The sequence below is a fragment of the Myotis brandtii genome, unplaced genomic scaffold (genome assembly GCF_000412655.1).
Source record: "Myotis brandtii unplaced genomic scaffold, ASM41265v1 scaffold79, whole genome shotgun sequence".
Lineage (NCBI taxonomy): Eukaryota > Metazoa > Chordata > Mammalia > Chiroptera > Vespertilionidae > Myotis > Myotis brandtii.
Window position 1 is genome coordinate 1,498,740 of NW_005371173.1, and position 18,932 is coordinate 1,517,671.

At 45.9% G+C, this 18,932-nt stretch overlaps 2 protein-coding genes across 6 annotated transcripts in view; both read left to right on the forward strand.

The window, feature by feature from the left end:
- The window catches only part of RUFY4 (RUN and FYVE domain containing 4), a 25,095-nt gene extending 23,475 nt beyond the window's left edge, over nt 1–1,620 (forward strand). For all 4 annotated transcript variants that reach the window (XM_014531157.1, XM_014531156.1, XM_014531155.1 and 1 more), the window contains 2 exons: nt 363–473; nt 1,017–1,620. In XM_014531157.1, the coding sequence (XP_014386643.1) occupies nt 363–473; nt 1,017–1,119 (214 nt within the window). In that variant the 3' untranslated portion in view covers nt 1,120–1,620. The remainder of the gene's footprint in view (nt 1–362; nt 474–1,016) is intronic.
- Nucleotides 1,621–6,974: 5,354 nt separating this feature from the next.
- On the forward strand, nt 6,975–17,692 carry CXCR2 (chemokine (C-X-C motif) receptor 2). Of its 2 annotated transcripts, XM_014531150.1 has the most exons (4): nt 6,976–7,257; nt 7,342–7,424; nt 9,924–10,054; nt 15,035–17,692. In XM_014531150.1, the coding sequence occupies exon 4, from the start codon at nt 15,044–15,046 to the stop codon at nt 16,112–16,114; it is 1,071 nt and encodes a 356-aa protein (XP_014386636.1). In that variant the 5' UTR covers nt 6,976–7,257; nt 7,342–7,424; nt 9,924–10,054; nt 15,035–15,043; the 3' UTR covers nt 16,115–17,692. The 2 variants fall into 2 exon arrangements, with proteins under 2 accessions (XP_005883467.1, XP_014386636.1); XM_005883405.2 differs by lacking the exon at nt 9,924–10,054 and having other exon boundaries at nt 6,975–7,257.
- The last annotated feature ends 1,240 nt before the right edge of the window (nt 17,693–18,932 follow it).

An 18,932-nucleotide genomic window follows, 5' to 3' on the forward strand; every position in this document is an offset into this window, starting at 1 on the left:
TCTCATCACAACTATGTCTCTTTCTCTCCATCTTTCTCTATATTTAAATGTCTCTCCCTCTTTGTCTGTGTCTCGGTCCCTGTCTGTCTCTGCATCTTTCTCCCTGTGTCTTTCTCCCACTGCATTTGTCTCTCTACTTCTCCATGTGTCTCTGTCTCCCTCTCCGACACCCTGACTCCCTTTCTCTCTGAGTGACTGTCTCCCTCTGTCCCTCTTTGTCTCCCTCCCCATTTCTGTGTCTGTCTTTTCACCCCACTGTTTCTCCATTTCTTTTTGTCTCTGTCTCTCGATCTGTGCCATTTCCTACTATCTTCCCCCCCCCCCCTCTACCTCTCTCTCCTCCCCCTCCATCTACCCATCAGAGAGAAGGACAACCTGTGGCAGAAGGTGCAGCAACTCTCTTCCGTGGCCCCTGGATGCTGTGTCAGCTGTAGCAAGCTCTTTGGCCGGCTGTCTCGGCGGTATCCATGCAGGTAATGGGTGGGACAGCCAGTTTCCACCAGCCCACAGTCCCCTGCCCACTCCAGGGAAGGGAGGGACATAGGAATTGGGCATCTATGAAAGGCTACTTAAAGCTGGCCACTCATATTACCCAGAACTTAGCAGAGACATGAACGAGAACAACAGAGAAAGGTCAAACAGGAAGGGCATCTGGAAGATGGAATGGTGCAAACTTTCTGAGAATAGACTGATTCATGGGCTTCTCATCTGGGAAGAGATTTCGTGTACAGTGGAAGCTGCTCCCCCGGCCTCCCTCTGGGAACACAGTGGCAGGACAAGAAGCAGGAGAGAGGGAAGTGGGCCATCAGGAGAACCTGCCATTTGGAATTAGAGGACCCTAGAGGAGTGGAGCATTGGGTCACCCTTTGGGAAAGGGGAGGCCTCCTGGGACAGAGCCAGGGCAGTTCTGCTAGGAAATGAGAGATAGACAGTTGGACTTAAAGATGCTCAAACCCCATGACCCCCTTCCCTATACACACCCATGTGCTCCCCACTCTTTCCACCTTTGCTCCCAGGCTGTGTGGAGGCCTGGTTTGCCATGCCTGCTCTCTGGATTATAAGAAGCAAGAGCGCCGCTGCCCACCCTGTGCCCAGAAAGGAGAAGCCCAGGTTGTCTAACCAAGACCCACCCAGGACTGGCCATCCATTCCACCCTCCCCTCAGCACTTTCAGGACCTATGATCTGACCAGTACTACCTTCCAGAACTTGGTGATTTAGGCAGACGGCACTTGAGGAGCCAGACTGTGGTGTGGAGAGTGGAAAGGGCCAGGCTGGCAGTCAGGAGACGGCTCAAGCCCTGCATCTCCCACTGATGAGCAGGGCGACTCAGCTCTGCAAGCTCTTCTGTAACGTGAGGAAGTCGGGCGTCATCCACTCTAAAGTCCCTTTGGCTTCAGATCATCCTTGACTAAGAATAAGACCCAATGGCCTTGACTTTCTCCTCCACACTCCCTGCTCACCCAGACTGCCCTTCACCACACTGCACTGTCTCCGGTCCTCAGGAGCTACCTGTCTGGAGTCTGCTTCGGGCTCTGTTTTTGTCCCACTTTGTTTTTAACATCTTTCCTGAGGCACTACTAACATACAACACAATTCACATAAATTGTACAATTTGATGAGTTTTTACTTTAATTTACACCCATGAAGTCACCACCATATTCAAAATAATGAATACATCCATTAGTGCCAAAGTTTTCTCCTGCCCTTTGGAATCTCTCCATCCCCCTCCCTTTGCCCCACCCCTAGATAACCACTTACCTGCCTTCACTAAAGAGAAGTTTGCATTTCCTAGAATTTTATATAAATGGAATCACATGGTCTGCCTTCTTTCGCTCAGCATAATTATTTTGAGATTCATACACATTGTTGTTCATACCCACAGTTCCTTTATTTACTGTTGAGTAGTATTCCACCGCCTGGATATAGCACCATCTGTTCACACATTTACCTGTTGCCAGACATTTGGGTTGTTTCTAATTTGAAGCTATTACAGATCAGTTTCCTATAATCATCGAATCTTTGTGTAGACATATGCCTGTATTTCTCATGGGTTAATACCTAAGAATGAAATGGTCAGGTCATATGGCAGGTATATGTTTAAGAAACTGCTGAGTTATTTCCCATAAAGATTATATGTTGTACCATCCCACCAGCAGGGTGTGGGCGTCCCAGCTGCTCCCCAGGGCATTTGGTTTGGGGGGCAGGAGAAGAGACACAGACATGGAACTTGGGCCTCTCTGTTCTTCCCTTCCAACCACTGTGGTGAAGTAAACAGTTCCAAGTTGTGAGGCTAGAGGGAGGGGCTAAGTCCAGGTGACTCTGTGCAGTGCTCACTCACTAGACTTTAATAAAGACAGTTAAGGATTCGTGTAGCTCTGTGGTACAAGTTATATCCTCTGACTGTCCAAGAAGTCTTACACAACTCGTTTCATTCACTGGGCACCCATTTGTGGTGTTTCCGAAAATACTGTTTCTGAAGAACCATGGACCCCACTCTATAACAGAGCAGACTCTCTTGCCCCGAGCAGGCATGCAGGCTGTCCCCTGCCTCACAGGACTGCCACAGCCTCTGCAGCAGTTGGGCAACTCTGTGGCTCTGACCAGAGCCTGTGGGCCACCTCTTGGGGTCAGGGCCACCTAGAGTTGCATCCCATTACCATCTTGTGGAGCAACAGTTTTGCAACAGCAGTTCCTGCCCTGGAGAGCTGATGAGAACTTCTCCTTAGCAGAGTCACCAACAAGGTGGGCGGGGGAGGGTCAGGGAATGGAGGGAGGGAAGGGTTGAGGCGGGCAGAGCTGGAACTCCCAGAGCAATTAGGTCAAAAGAATCAGCATGCCTTCCTAGAGGTCACACTTGCTCAGATACTTCTATTAGAGCATGGAGTTCAGACCTGCCTGGTGAACTAATGGGGTAGAGAAGACCTAGCAGAAAAGCCTAAGTTCAAAGCAGAAGCAAGATGCTCCTGGATGAGAACTCATCAGGAGGAAATTAGGGGCCAAGAATGGGAGAAAAGTCCCCCTGGTTGAGAGTGATGGAGGGCAATGCTGGGAACCAGCCTCTAGCTTAACACTACTCCCCAGAGGGTCCCCTGTGTCACAGGCTGGGGGTGCCCCGGGTGACAATTATTTCTTTAACTAGAAGTGTGGTGCAAGAAATTTGTGCACTCAGGGCGGGGAGGGGGGCATCCTTCAGCCCGATCTGCACCCTCTCGCATTCTGGGAGCCCTCAGGGGATGTCCAACTGATGGCTTAGGCCCACTCCCTGTGAGCCTGGCTTTTGGTTGAGCAGCGCTCCCCCAGTGGGAGCGCGCTGACCACCAGGGGGCAGCTCCTGCATTAAGTGTCTTCCCCCTGGTGGTCAGTGTGTGTCATAGCGACCGGTCGTTCTGCCATTTGGTCGATTTGCATATTAGCCTTTTATTATATAGGATTGGATGTCACTCAGAAGTTCCAACATACATCAGTTTCCCCACTTTGTCAATCCATTCAGTGCTCAAGAAGATTGTATTTTACACCTAGGATATGCCAAACACTCATTGGTTTGGGGATACAGAGATTTCACACACACTAGGGGCCCACTGCACGAATTCGTGCACCTTGAAAGAAACTGTGGGCCACGAGGCTGCAGTGGGCATAGGGGCAGGTCTCGGCCCATCCTCTGCACCCCCGTCTGGCCCCTCCCATCGCAGCCCCCAGTCCCCTGTCTGCCGGCAGCCCCGCTCCCGCTGCCACCGCTTCCACATGCTGACAGTGCCAGCCCGATTTGCACCCACTGACAGCACAGAGCGATTAGGGCCAGCACCAGCAGCCGGTGCAGGCAGGGCCAGTGCTGTCAGCAGGTGCAAGCAGCAACTGCTGCCCCGATCGCCCCTCAGGAGCAGGGGGAGGTGGAGAAGCCCTGAGAGGTGACTGGGGCCGGCAGCCACTGCTTGCACCCACTGATGGTGCCGAGCGATCGTGGTCAGCGCCAGGCGCCAGCAGCAGATGCAAGCATTGGGTGGGACCGTGGTGCGTGAGAGCAAAGAATTTTCAGTAACCACCAGAGGCTTGCCCCAATGACAGCAACCAGCACCCCGCCATGGTCTGGCGCCCCTGCTCACCTGCTCCACCATCCCACTGCAGCTGATGCCCACCATGTTCCGCACGCACCCCCTGGTGGTCAGTGTGTGTCATAGCGACCGGTCGTTCTGCCATTTGGTCGATTTGCATATTAGCCTTTTATTATATAGGATTATACCTATTTTCACAAACCTCACAGTGGGGAGTCGGAAGCAGCCAAACAGATGATTACAAAGCCTTGTAATTGAAGACATGATAGAGGAAACCCAGGTGTGCTGTCCATGGAGGTGACCACTGGGCTGGATTTGAAAGGAAAGGGAGAGTTGGCCAGACCTAGAGGGTGGGAAAGAGCATGCCAGGAGAGGGAAATGCATTCCAGTCCCTGAGGAGGAAACAGAATAGTTCCTAGGGGAAGTACAAGTAGTTCCCTGTGGCTGAAGTTAAGGGTTCATGGGGGTGTGGCCTGAAATGAGACTGGAGAAGCACACAGGGATCAGATGCAGGAGCACCAGGTACACAAGACAGGATTTTTACGCTGAGGGTAATGGGGGGTCCTTAATTTAGAGAGATCATTCTGGTAGCAGAGTGGAGGATGAATTGAGGGGGAAGACTTGAGGCAGAGAGCACTTAGGAGAATAGTGGTAGTAACAGCAGAAGCAACAGCAACAGCCAACACTACCAAGCACCATTTTAAGTGCTTCACACATGTAGACTCATTGAATCCACAGGACAGTAGGTGTCCTCATTATCCCCCTAGTACAGTTGATGAAACTGAGACCTGGTGAGATTAAATATTTGCCCAAGGTCTACAACCAGTAAGTGACATGGCTGGTATCCTAACTCAAACAGCCCGGCTGTGGAATCCACAGTTATTGCCCGACTATTTTTTAATATATTTTTATTGATTTCAGAGAGAGGAAGAGAAAGGGAGAGAGAGAGAGAAACATCAATGATGAGAGAATTATTGATCGGCTGCCTCCTGCACATCCCACACTGGGGATCAAGCCTACAACCCAGGCATATATGTGCCCTGACCAGGAGTCGAACCATGACCTCCTGGTTCATCGGTCAACGCTCAACTGCTGAGCCATGCAACCTGGACTATCACCTGACTATTGCAGTAGCTTCAGGGAGAATGAAGTGTTGCCTAACCCTGCCAGGGAAGATGGTGAGGAGAAGATAACTAAGAGATGTTAAGGAGAGAAAGAGGGAGGGGAGTGTGAGACGTGCGGGCGGGCATGGATGAGAGGGAGCTCTGGAGGAGAAGCATGTGTGAGTTTGCAGCATCTGTGGAACCTTAGGGGAGATTTTATGAGGTAAGTGCATGTAAGAGTTTGAGCTGAGGCGAGAGCTTCGAAGAGAGGTTGGGAATTATAGGTATGAGAGACACTGACGAATTGGGTGGTCGCCAAAGCCAAGGAAGGAGGTGGGCTGGCCTAGGGAGAGCAGGTAGAGAAGGGGAACATCTGATTTCAGGAATGAATTGAGAATAAAGTAACAAATGAAACTAAGAGAGGTTCAAGAGAAAGAAGAGAATGGGGTCAGTGGGATTAAGTGATGCAGAGATCAAATAAGATAGCACTTGAACAGTAACCTTTTCACCAAATAAATAAAACAGAACATACCTTCATGTGAGAATTCAAAAAAAATAAAGAATTTACACATCCCCAGATATGAGCCAGCAAAATTATACTTAAGCTACAGAAACATACCGAAACATTCCCAAAGATGCTCATAGGAAGAAGCTAAGTATCCATCTATAAGATAATCATTATATAAATCATGATACATACATACCATGAACCACTATGTCGTCATTAAAAAGAGTGAGATGGGTCTCTATGTAATGATGAGGAATAGGTCCATGATACATTCCTTTTTCTTTAATATATTTTTATTGATTTCAGAGAGGAAGGGAGAGGGAGAGAAAGATAGAAACATAAATGATGAAAGAGAATCATTGATCCGCTGCCTCCTGCATGCCCCACACTGGGAATCGAGCCCACAACCTGGGCATGTGCCCAGACCGGGAATCGGGAATCGAACCGGGACCTCCTGGTTCATAAGTCAACGCTCAACCACTGAGTCATGCCGGCCGGGCCATGATACATTCTTAAGCTGCAGAAAATATAAATAGTTAAATATGTTATATTTTTATTAAGGAAGGAAAGAAAGAAAACATGTTTGTACCTGCATGGGGAAGTCTGGGGAAAGGCAAATATGAGTGAACAGAGGAATGGAAGGGAATCTTTCAAGTTTTACTTTATAGGCTTTTGTATCACCTATATTCTTTTTTTAAAAAATATATTTTATTGATTTTTTACAGAGAGGAAGGGAGAGAGATAGAGAGTCAGAAACATCAATCAGCTGCCTCCTGCACATCTCCTACTGGGGATGTGCCCGCAACCAACGTACATGCCCTTGACCGGAATCGAACCTGGGACCTTTCAGTCCGCAGGCCAACGCTCTATCCACAGAGCCAAACCGGTTTCAGCTCACCTATATTCTTGACAATATGCATGCTTCATTTTTATAACATTAAAGCAGTCTTATTTAAGAAAGGGGCTGTTGGGTTCAGTAACCCAGAGGTCATTGGTAACCCTGGCAAAAGCTGTTTCAGCAGAGCGGTGGGAAGGAAGCTAGTTTCAGTGGGTTGAGCAGTGAACAAGAAGCAGCCAAGTGCACACAGCTGCTTTGTCAAGAAGTTTACTTGTGAAAAGGAGGGCATAGGGGAGCAGTACCTAAAGGGAGCCTAGTACAGAGGAAAGGAGAGAAAGACATAAAGAAGGTGGTTGAAGGGAAAAGCGCCGGGAGGCAGGATCCTCCAGGATGTGAGAGGCAGTGGGTCCCACAGCCAGGTGCAGGAATTCACCAGAAAGAGAGGAGGGACACTGCTCATGCTGACCCTAGAAGAAAGGAACAAAGTGCCTGGCGAGTTCAGGCAAGTCTGTCAGCTGGAGTCTGGGATTGCCTGCCCCTTCCTTTTATAGAAGGAAGTGAAGATTTAAAAGGCACAGAGTCAGAGTTGGACTAGGGCAAACCTACAACTTCAGACTGGCAGTCCCCTCCAGAAGCCATTAGGCAGGAAGGTGTGAACGTCCCCAGCGCTCACATCCCCAGAATCTCCTGGTGGAGCCTTGGCCTGGAGCCAGAGTCCTAGGACAGACCTATTGGTCTTTGTGGGAACACCTCCCCTGGTGGGCCTCTCAGATTTCCCCCTTGGCAGCCTTGCCTCAGAAGTGTCCCCATAAATTCTGATTCACTTTTTTCCTGTCCAACAGCCCTGACTGCTACCGAGCCCTGAGTCACAGCAGAAGTACCGAAATCACTTCAGTAACAACAGCAGCCATAGCAGCAACAGCAGGTAAGTGGGCTGTTCAGTCTTAGAACTGCTGGGGACATATTTCTGATGGAAGGGACTTGGAAACTTCAGTCTGGGTCCCCTGAGAACTGAGGTGATGAACCGCAGACCCTTAGAGCTAAAGGTAACTGTCTTTGCCAGACAGCACAGTACAAAAGAACTTTCTGCTTATAGAGAAAAACAGAAATATTCTCCATCTGCACTATCCAGTATGATAGCCACTGGTCACATGTGGCTCCTGAGCACTTAAATGTGGCTCATGTGACTGAGGAACTAATTTTTTTTAATTAATTTAAATTTAAGTAACCACCTGTGGCTAGTAGCCATCATTTTGGGCCATGCAGATCTAGAACAATATCCTCCTTTTCCAATGAACCACATCAAGGCTCAGAGACAAATGACTTGTCCAAGCTCACGCTGACCCAGGATTGGAAGCTGGCTCTTTATTCACCCCACCATCAACATGCATGCGGAGGGCTCAGTGGAAATGAAATCAACCGAATGAAAATCAAGAAGTGGGCCGGTTGGGAACTGTCAAATCTGGGCTCTTTTTTCTATGCCTTTCATACTCAGTTGTCTGGGACAAGGAAGTACCTAATGGAGTTCAGAAACCTCAGGTTGAGATATAGCCCCTTGTGATAGTGGACAGAATATACAATTTGGGGTCAGGTTAAAAAAAAAAGTCTTTAAAACTGCTTAACACCCAGTTCATCTGTGTCATTCTAGGTGAGTTGCCTAAGTCCTAGAGTCTTAGTTTCCTCATTCAGGAAGCGCATGTTGTCATGAGGATTAATGATACAGATTCTGAAAAGCACTTTTTTCAGAAACTAGACCCTCAGAGGCACTCAACAGTATAGCTAGTGTGACGACTGTTATCCGGGTGAGACGTGCCTTGAAGTCAGCCTGGACAGTGGACTAGCTGCTTTCCCTTGCTTGGGGATGTAGCGGGAGAGACAGCATGCTGTTACTTGACAAACTATTTCAATAATAATGATCACAACAATAAATGCAAATACCATGTTTTATATCTGTCTTAAGTGCTTTTCCAGTAATCTCTCATTCCATCCTCAGCCTCATTTTACAGAGGAGTAAACTGGGACTCGGAAAGGAAAAGTCACATGCCAGGAGTTGTTCAGCTAGCAGAGTTCTTAACCACCACTCCCACCCTCTTCTCTCTGTGTGTAACAAGCTTCTGCCTGATGTTAGCATCACCTGACCAGGAGTCATTGCATTCTTCTCTAACATGGGAAAGAAAGATGTGACAAAGAATGTTTTCTAAACAGTGGGACTCAAAGGTTCTTTCCTTGGGGTAGGCAGCTTGGGTGAGTTGGCCACAGGCTCTGAGCATGCACTGGGCGAGAGACTGGCGTAAGGAGTGGTGGAGGGATTGAGGTTGCTAGGTGTGAGTTTAGGAAGGAGTGGTGAATTTATGTTCACTACTCTGCCTGTATTTATCCTTTCAATTGCAATCAATAGCAACTGTGGCAAAATATATTCTTAGTGTCACTCAACACTGTTTTCAAAAATGTGTTAGGACTTGGATGGGATTTTAACTTTTACCAAAAAGCTTCCTTTTCCAAATTAGATGGTCTTGGCTCCAAAGCTGATAGCTGCTGCAGACCCAATCCCAAGTATACAAGCCAAGAACGAAGAGCAATGACCTAAGAGGGGCTCATGGTCAAAGCAGATGTTTGGGGAGTGAGGTGAAAGACAAGAAGAGGTGTTTGGGGCTAGGGGTTCTCAAAGGGATGTGGCATAGAGAAGGAATCTGTGAGGCTTTAAAGATTCCTGGGGTAAATGAGATGGAGACAGGGGGCATTAGGTCCAAGGAAAAAAGCTCCCTGACTCTCCAGAAACTTGTTCCATCTCTTTTGTCTTAATGAACTGTTCTTTCAGGTATGAAAGATGTTTAAGAAAGGTAGTGCTGCTAGATAGTAAGCCCAGCAAAGCCTGAGGCAGCTAGAGTGTGGAGAGAGTCAGACAGAACAGAGGCTGCTGAGATCAGGGCACAGATGAGAGAAATCTGCCCTAGCTGGTTTGGTCAGTGGATAAAGCATCAGCCTGCCTGTGGACTGAAGGGTCCCAGGTTCAATTCTGGTCAAGGGGACATATCTCGGTTGCAAGCTCCATCCCTGGCCCTGGTCAGAGTGCATGCAGGAGGCAACCAATGGATGTGTCTTTCTCACATTGATGTTTCTCTCTCTGCCTCTCTGTCTCTCCCCCTCCCTTCCACTATCTCTAAAAATCAACAGGAAAATATCCTCGGGTGAGGAGAAACAAAAAGAAGTTGGGGAGAAAGATGAGAGAAATCTGTGCAGTCCTGGGGAAACCACTTCCTTTGTGTGGTTCTGTCTCTTCATCTGTGCAAAGGAAAGATTGTCTAGGAAATGCCATAGGTCCTTTCCCAGTATGAACCCTACCAGTCCATAAAATGTCTAGTGATCAAAGATCTGACCTGGGATTTAAATATTCACGTCATCAAGAGTATCCTTCACCCTCCAGGACTCCACCCCACAATTGAGCAATCTCATCCACCACTCACTTCCTCCACTGGGTTCTCATTACCGCCACCCTTGCAGTCAGGCACATCTGCTCTTCGGAGGTGTCCTACAGGTGAAAAGCCCAGAATCCTGGTAAGTCTTGGGACACTCACCCCTCCCGCCATTCAGAATGTCTCCGTTCTCTGTCTCCCTGGACACCAGCTTCCCATTTATTCCAGGCATCTTTCCCTACTCTTGGTGGGTCTCACCCACACCCCTATGTCTCTTTATTCTCTCTCTTTAGGCTACCCTGTCTTCAAAAAGAGGGCTTCTGCCCCTCTCCCCTACACCTCTCTCCAACAACCACTTAAGGCAACTCAATTCCCACCCCCTTCCCTTCCCAACTCAGCCAGCTCTCTCTCTTTGCTTTGGCCAAAAGTGGTGTGAGAAAGAACCAGACACTGTAGAGTCCCTCCTCCCATATATTAAATGCAAATATATGGAATGATATTTATAGAGATAAAAAATACTGGAATTGTATTAAAATGACAGACTTTTGTTGCTGTTGTTAAAAAGATTGCTATAAATGTTTGGAATCTTACAAAGTCCTCATTCTATAGCATTCTCATGAAATAAACTAGAATCATCCCATCCATGTTTTTTCTGAACTACCGTGAGTCATTAAGGAGCTGGCAATTTTGCTGAAAGAGAATCTGCTGCTGGGTCACCAAGAATATGACTGCATGATCAGGAGGGGCCAGCCAGTTCCAGGGAGTTTGGTTTATCATTCCTAAAAGGGCTGTTTCTTTCATTCTGGGCTTAAGGAATAGCAAAGAAAGCAATGTACAGACATCAAACAATGGGAGTGAACTATACACAGGTTGGCTAATGGTATCTCAAGAATTTAACTTACAAATATATTTAATATGTGACCTATGACTTTGTTGTTGTTGTTGTTGTCAAAATGATCCTGTGTAGTTCTTAACTAGCTGGATATTCTATCAGACATACTACAGTTGATGTCATCTATTCTGTATAAGGGTAATGGCCATCGACATGGCAGCCCACAGACTGGGCAGTCCCCAGATCTCTTTAATGGTTCCAGAGAGTTCTCTAGCTAAAGATTGGTGCCGTATCTGTCAGGCAATATTGACAATCTCATCCAAAGTGATATTTCCACTGGGTTGATGTTTTTCTGTTTCTGTCTCTTGGAGGTTCCTAGAGGGCTTTGGTGGTCAGGGCAGAGGCAGAGCTACCACTTCAAGCTGGGTCTGTCTGTTCTGAATGGTCAGTTACAATGTTATCCTCAAGCCCTTCCAATCACCTGTTGCCTTGGCACTGTCATCACCAATCTTTTTGGGAGACACATCCAAGGGGCTGACTTTGGGGTGGAGGGCAGATATGGCACCCACTCTCAGATACAGAACTTTTATCTCATTGAGGTAGAACTTAGGGGACATGGTGGAGGGGGGCTGGTATCGGAAGAACCTGAATTTGGGATGAATGAAGAAAGTTGCATTTGGCCTCCTCTGATCCTAAAGCTCAGAGGTGTGATTTTTTTTTTTTTAAGAAGCAGGTCTGCAGACTGAAAATGTGGAGGGGGCCATTTGCACCTAGTTGGAATTTTGGCTGCAGAACTTCTAGGCTCTGGGACCACAGACTGGTCTCTGAGCCTCACTGTGTCTGTCTTCTTACGGTTAAATAGGGGCTTAATCATATCTATTTGTAACAATCAAGGGAGATCATGTACATGTGAGACACAAAGTAGATCTCAAGTGTCATCTTCCTATCTTCCTTTCCTTAGTTTCTCCCTTTAACAGCCAAAACATCACCTCTAGGGATTGGTTACGAAACAAACAAACAACAAAACATTCTTTCCACCCCCCTCCACTTATCCCCACCCCCACACCTGGCCACTGGCTGGAGGTCATGGCCCTGGCCGGGTGGCCTGCTTCTCCTTTCTGAAATCTCTACTTAAGTCCTGACTTGCATGGGAGTGGAGCTCACCCATATACCTGCAGCCTAGCCTCAGCACAGCTGAGCACCAGATTCTTTAGAATGAGGGCTCATCTTATAACAGGACAACCAAGGAGTCCTGGCTGCCTGCCACTACTTCATCCAATTAAGCAGAGACAGGGTTGAATCATATATGAGTGTTTATTCCAATAATGCCGGCAGAATGGGAGAGCAGCAGGTCATCCACAAAAATCTGCTCTGCACTCCATCATAAATTAGCTGCTTATATTGGGTAAGGGGACAGAGATTACGTGGGGAAGTAGGAATTACAGGCATGGAAAGTAGGCACAGAACAATCATTACAGGTTACAAGTCATGCAGGCTGGGGCAGGGATTGCAGGAGGGTGGGTGCCTCCGGGCATCCCAGGACCAGATTTCAGGTAATAGGGGTGGGGGTTGTAAAGAACAGGCACCTCCTGGGTTAGAGTATTTTGGCCTGGAGGCTGTAAATCTTTCCATAATGATAGGCAGTTCTTGGGAAAGGAGGATGGACTGTATTCCGATGTTAGCTCCCATGTCCCAAGGTGTACAACTCTCAGCGAGGTTAGAACGTGCTTTCTCTGATATTTTGCTGCCTATAGATTCTTCTAAGATTTTTATGTTCTTACGTTTAAGTCTTTTATTCATTTTGAGTTTATTTTTGTGTATGGTGTAAGTTTGTGGTCTAGTTTCATTTTTTTGCATGTATCTGTCCAATTTTCCCAACACCATTTATTGAAGAGACTGTCTTAACTCCATTGTATACTCTTGCCTCCTTTGTCAGATATTAATTGAGCATAATGGCTTGGGTCGATTTCTGGGTTCTCTGTTCTGTTCCATTGGTCGATATGTCTGTTCTTGTGCCAGTACCAGGCAGTTTTGAGAACAGTGGCTTTGTAAGATAACTTGATATCTGGTATTGTGATCCCTCCAACTTTGTTCTTTCTCAGGATTGCTATGGCTATTTCAGGGTCTTTTTTTTTATTCCATATAAATTTTTGGAGAGTTTGTTCTAGGTCTGTGAAATATGCCATTGGTATTTTAGAATGTGCTTTCTCTAATCAGAATAGAACCCCCATGGTTAACAGAGCATGATTAATATTTCTTATAATTGTAGCTGGTCCCCAATATTCTATTTCTGCCCCTAACAATCAATGAAGCATGTTTGCCTGCTGCTGCCTCTTCTCATAGGGAAGTTTCTGCAGCTGCCCCAGCCCTGCCTTCTCCCAACTGAGGTGCATAGATGTGGGGTTCTTCTCTCTGCAGGCACAAGCTCTCTGCACCCACCAATGATTAGTCTCTCTCAAAGGTGGGTCTTCTCCTAGGTCATTTGTTCCCTTAAGCACATCTCTGATCATCTGCTCACAGAGGTGAGTCACCCTTGACCTCATAAGTAAACTGGACTTAACCCTGGGGCTCTGAGCAAACTTGCTTTTGATCAAGGGACTACAGAGCCAGTAATTTCTCTCAAGTCTTGCTGACAACACTGGCCAAACCAGCTCTTATTATCTGCCTCTTCCCCCTACCACCCCACTCACTTCATCCTTATCATCACATCTTTCTGCATTCATGGGCTGATTGAATCTGCTCTATCTGTGGTCTCCATGTGCTGAGAAGGCAATTTATCTGGCCCCCATCAGTTAGGGGAGAAAGTAATACCTTCTCAGAAAGGTGAAGACTAAGAATTCCATCACTCTAGGAGAAAGGGGCATTATTTTTCCAATTTCTCTTAACATCACTAAGCTTTCTTCTTTGCTACAAATGATTGACAATAACAGGCTTTCTTCTGCTAAAGCAAAAAACTTCCTAGTTTTGTTGTCGATGATGTTGATGATGTTGATTTGTATTTGCTTTGTAAGGCTATACGTCTTTGGTTAATCTTTTTTAAATTGAGATATAATTAACATACCATTAAAGTCACCCATTTAGAGTGTACAACACCGTAATTTTATTTTATGTCTTTCTCTTTAACACTGGGTTCCGTTTGGGGGTGGGTTAGAGACTTGCATATGGTCACAGGATGCTCATAGCTTATAATAAAGAAATGGCACAATGGTGATGTAGTTTGTGGTTCAAAAGAAAGTCAATTTAGTAGCTGGTTTACTTTAGTTCATTTCCTCTTTGAAAACTGGGATAATATTTTAGAGAGGCTAAAGCTTCCCCAGAAGCAAGCTCTCCACTGATCCTGTAACAAGGGCAGAATCAACAGAAATGGGTTTATTTGGGTGTGCTGGGGAGTTAGGAATGGATGAAGGTATGCACTGGCAGGACAAGAAGGGTCCCCACCAGGACTGGGAAGCCACCAAAACAAGGATAGTATGTCTCTACCTGCCTTCTCTGCCTCTTGCCGCCCCTTCTCCTTATTCTGGGAGCATCCTGGCTTTCTCTGGCCCCCTGCATGGCAGAATAGGACTGTCCAGAGCTCCCACGATAATCTGTTACATTCCCACCTACTTGGAGAATCAGTCAGTCAACCACTTGCTTATGACTTTTAATATGTTTTTACAAACTATACAAATATGCTCAGAGAAGACCTCCTGCCTCCCAAAAGAACAATGCTGGAACATGCTAACTGAGTAAACTTGCTTCTAGCTCAAGGATCCCGAAACATTATGCTGCTACCACTCAGTTTTTCTAGAACATTCCCTTTAAAATAACTTACAGAAAGTTGGACAAAGGGATTATTCTCAAAGTTTACAGTTAAACTCAATTGGATTGCCTGCTTAATCCCCCACATTGAGAACTGAATGGCACCTCATGTTTCTGATATTAAACTCAGTCTCCACAATCAGGGATGCTCACCACTGAAGTTATCCAAGAAAATAGGCTTGGTAGATATTATCAAAAGAAAAGTTTCCACAGTGATTTGAGTGATGGCAAGGTCATGAAAAGTGACCACTCCACTTAAGAACCTCTCTCTGACTTTGAAGGGAACTATACTCTTTTCATGAAACGTACCGCTTATAACTAAATGTGCCTCAGAATGTTAGAGTTAGTGCCCCTACTATTTCCTGAAGTGAAATTTACTTTCATGTAATATACAAGTCAATGCAAAAAATCCTATCCAAGCTTCATGAGCAGAAAGGCTAGAATCTGGAAAGACTTTATTATGCATTAACACTCATCTCTCTTCTCTAGGCTACAAATATGGCATACATGATTATAAAAGAACTTCCGGATAATTACACCTGGGACGACTTCGAAAATTACAGTTACTCTGATGTATCCATTTCGCCAAACTCTGTCCCATGTCAGCCAGAATCTCTGGATATCAACAAGTATGCTCTGGTGGCCATCTATGCCCTGGTCTTCTTGCTAAGCCTTCTGGGAAACTCCCTGGTGATGCTGGTTGTCTTATACAGCCATGTCAACCGTTCTGTCACTGATGTCTACCTGCTGAACCTGGCTATTGCCGACCTGCTCTTCGCCCTGACCTTGCCTATCTGGGCTGCCGCCAAGGCAACAGGCTGGATCTTTGGCACACCCCTGTGCAAGATGGTCTCACTCCTGAAGGAAGTTAACTTCTACAGTGGAATTCTACTACTGGCCTGCATTAGCGTGGACCGCTACCTGGCCATTGTTCATGCCACACGCACTCTGACTCTGAAGCGGCACTGGGTCAAGTTCATATGCTTAGGCATCTGGGCTCTATCTTTGATCCTGTCCCTGCCCGTCTTTGTCTTCCGCAGGGCCGTCTACCCTCCTAATTCTGGCCCAGTCTGCTATGAGGATCTGGGTGCCAATACAACTAAATGGCGCACAGTGATGCGGGCCCTGCCCCAGACCATTGGCTTCCTCCTGCCGCTGCTGGTCATGCTGTTCTGCTATGGGCTCACCCTGCGCACACTGTTTCAGGCCCACATGGGGCAGAAGCACCGGGCCATGCGGGTCATCTTTGCTGTCGTGCTTGTCTTCCTGCTCTGCTGGCTGCCCTACAACCTGGTCCTGTTGTCAGACACCCTTCTGAGGATCGGGATGATCAAGGATAGCTGTGGTCGCCGAAATGACATTGGTCGGGCCCTGGATGCCACCGAGATTCTGGGCTTCCTTCACAGCTGCCTCAATCCCCTCATCTACGCCTTCATTGGTCAGAAGTTTTGCCATGGACTCCTCAAGATCATGGCCATCCATGGCCTGATTAGCAAGGAGTTCTTGGCCAAGGAGAGCAGGCCTTCCTTTGTTGGCTCTTCTTCAGGGAACACTTCTACTACCCTCTAAGAACCCTGCTGCTGTTGTAGCCCCACTGGGCTCCTCCCCTCCCATCAGTACCCAAGCCTCATGACTATAGTCCACTGGCTATTCACAGTCTCTGTGTCAAGACAGCCTCACATTGTGGTCACAGAAAGTTGCTGAGGCTCTGACTTTACCAGGTGCCCTGATCTGGTTCAGAAAGCCTGCCCTGGCTCCCCACCCCTTACTGTAATTACTATGTCAACTGCTAGAGCTCTGTCTATCCTACCACTGAGCCCATAGCACTCTGTCCTCTGAGACATTTCAAAGACATCCTTTTAAGTGAGTTCCAAAAGTTCCCACCCTTGGGAGCCATTAGTGACAAACACCGTAGTTGCTTCCCTAACTCCCACTCTCCTTGCTTGCTAGCAAAGTCTGTTTCCCTTAAGAGAGACCAAAATTGACAAATACTCACTTCTATGACTTCCCTAAGCTAGGAGTGGCCACATCATCCAGTTCTGGGTAGAAAGACTTACAGGCAAGAGTGTGCTAATAAACCAGTCTCCTGGGGTGGGGGGAGTCCTGATTTGTAGTGTTTGCCAAGTCTCATGTTATAAATGTTCCCACCATGGCAATTTCAAGGGTGGTGGTATTCAACAACCAGCTCACAGAATTCTAGAAAATGTAATAATCTGTTTCCACAAGCAGGTACAAACTGGCTTCAGCAAAAACATTGTTAAGGGAATCTGCTGGGGCCAGGGGACTCTCGGGAAATATTCCTGATTAAAAAAAGAGAGATGCACACACTTACACATCTTTGAATCTTGCCTTGGAGTATGGTTATAGGATATGATATGTGGCACTGAGGTGCCAACTGTGTGACAATGAGGCAAAAAGCCTAACATACATAGGCTGATGGAGCCAAAGGATAAAAGAACCTGAAAATCAAGAGCCCACAAATAAACCTAAGCAAGCATAATAATACAACTGGTCCCTTACCTTATACCAGATACAAAAATTAACTCAAAATAGATTGAAGACCTAAACATAAGAACTAAAACTCTACAAATCTCATAAGAAAACAAAGGGGTAAAAGCTTTATGACATTGGATTTGGGCAATAATTTCTTGGATATGACACCAAAAACATAGGCAACAAAAGAGAAAATAGTTAAGTTGGTCTTTATCAAAGTTAAAAACTTTTGTGCATCCAAGGATACTCTCAACAGAGTAAAAAAGCAAACCACAGAATGGGAGAAAATATTTGCAAATCATATACCTTATGAGGGGTTAATATCCAGAATATATAAAGAATTGCTACAACTCAACAGCAAAAACAAAACAAAACAAAAAGACATTTAAAAATGGGCAAAGGATTTAGAGAACATAAATTTCTCCAAAGAACACACACAAATAGTTATGGAAATGTATATACTAATAATTATGGAAATGGATATCAAAACCACAATGAGGCACCACTTCACACCCATTAGGATGACCTTTGTTAAAAGAAACGAAACAAGTGTTGGCGAGGAGATGGAGACACACTGGAACCCTTGTGCAATGCTAGTGAGAATGTAAGATGGTGCAGCCACTGTGGAAAACAGTATGGTGGTTCCTCAAAAAATTAAACATAGAATTATTGTATGATCCAGCAATTCCATTTCTGAGTTATAGCCAAAAGAACTGAAAGCAAAGACTCAAATAGGTATTTGTACACTAATGTCCATAGCATCATTATTCCAGCAATAGCCAAAAGGTGGAAACAATCCAAATGTCCATCAATGGATGACTGAATAAACAAAATGTGGTGTATATCCAATGGAATATTTTTCAGTCTTAAAAAGGAATGAAATTCTGATCTATGCTATAACATGAATAAACCTTGAAAATATTATGCTAAGTGAAATAAGCCAGACACAAATACTGTATGATTCCATGTATAGGTGGTACCTAGAATAGTTAAACTGATAGAGACAGAAAGTCAAATAGTGGTTACCAGAGGATTGGGAGAGGGGGTAATGGGTAGTTATTGTTTAAAGGATACAGAATTCAGTTGGGGATGATGAAAAGGTTCTGGAGATGGATAGTAGTTATAGTTATACAACAATGTGAATATACTTAATGCCATTAAACTGTACAGTTAAAATGCTAAGCTTCGTTATGCATATTTAACCACAAATTTTTTTAAAAAAAACCTACTTCAAAAAGTTAAATCCTGGAACCACCTACCTATAACTTCCTGTTAAGTGAAATAAATGTTTTTTTGCACAAATCACTTTTATGTTTTGTTGTTTTTGTTGTTTTATTGATTTCAGAAAGAGAAAGGGAGAGGGAGAGAAACATCAATGATGAGAGAGAATCATTGATCGGCTGCCTCCTGCACACCCAAACCATGACCTCCTAGTTCATGGGTCGACACTCAACCACTGAGCAACACCAGCCAGGCATGTACAAATCACTTTTAATTGGGTATTTCATTACTTGCAACAAAAAGCATATAAACTGCTACATAGAAGCCGGGCCAGGGTGAGCAGAGGTCCCTCTTGGGGGGTCTTTATAATAAATAAATCCCTTTGCTGTGTATTAGGTGCATAGAGAGAAGGACTGAAATAGAGATGGAGACTAGCCTTTCTCAGCCCAAGCCTCCTGCTGCTGAACACATATTATGGAAAGAAATGTGCCCCAGGATCGTCTGGTGCTTCTCCTGTCCTTGGGTGAAACAGTAGTCAGGTGCGTCAATGCTGGGACTCAGAAGGGCACAACTATCACCACTATCCATCTCCAGAACCTTTTCAGCATCCCAACCTGAATTTTGTATCCTTTAAACGAGGCATGCGGCCCGCCTGCTGCAAGTTTGACTTTGA

Bases quoted from the DNA above. Each gene is read 5' to 3' on its own strand.
- CXCR2 (XM_005883405.2), top strand. From the start codon at position 15,044: ATGGCATACATGATTATAAAAGAACTTCCGGATAATTACACCTGGGAC.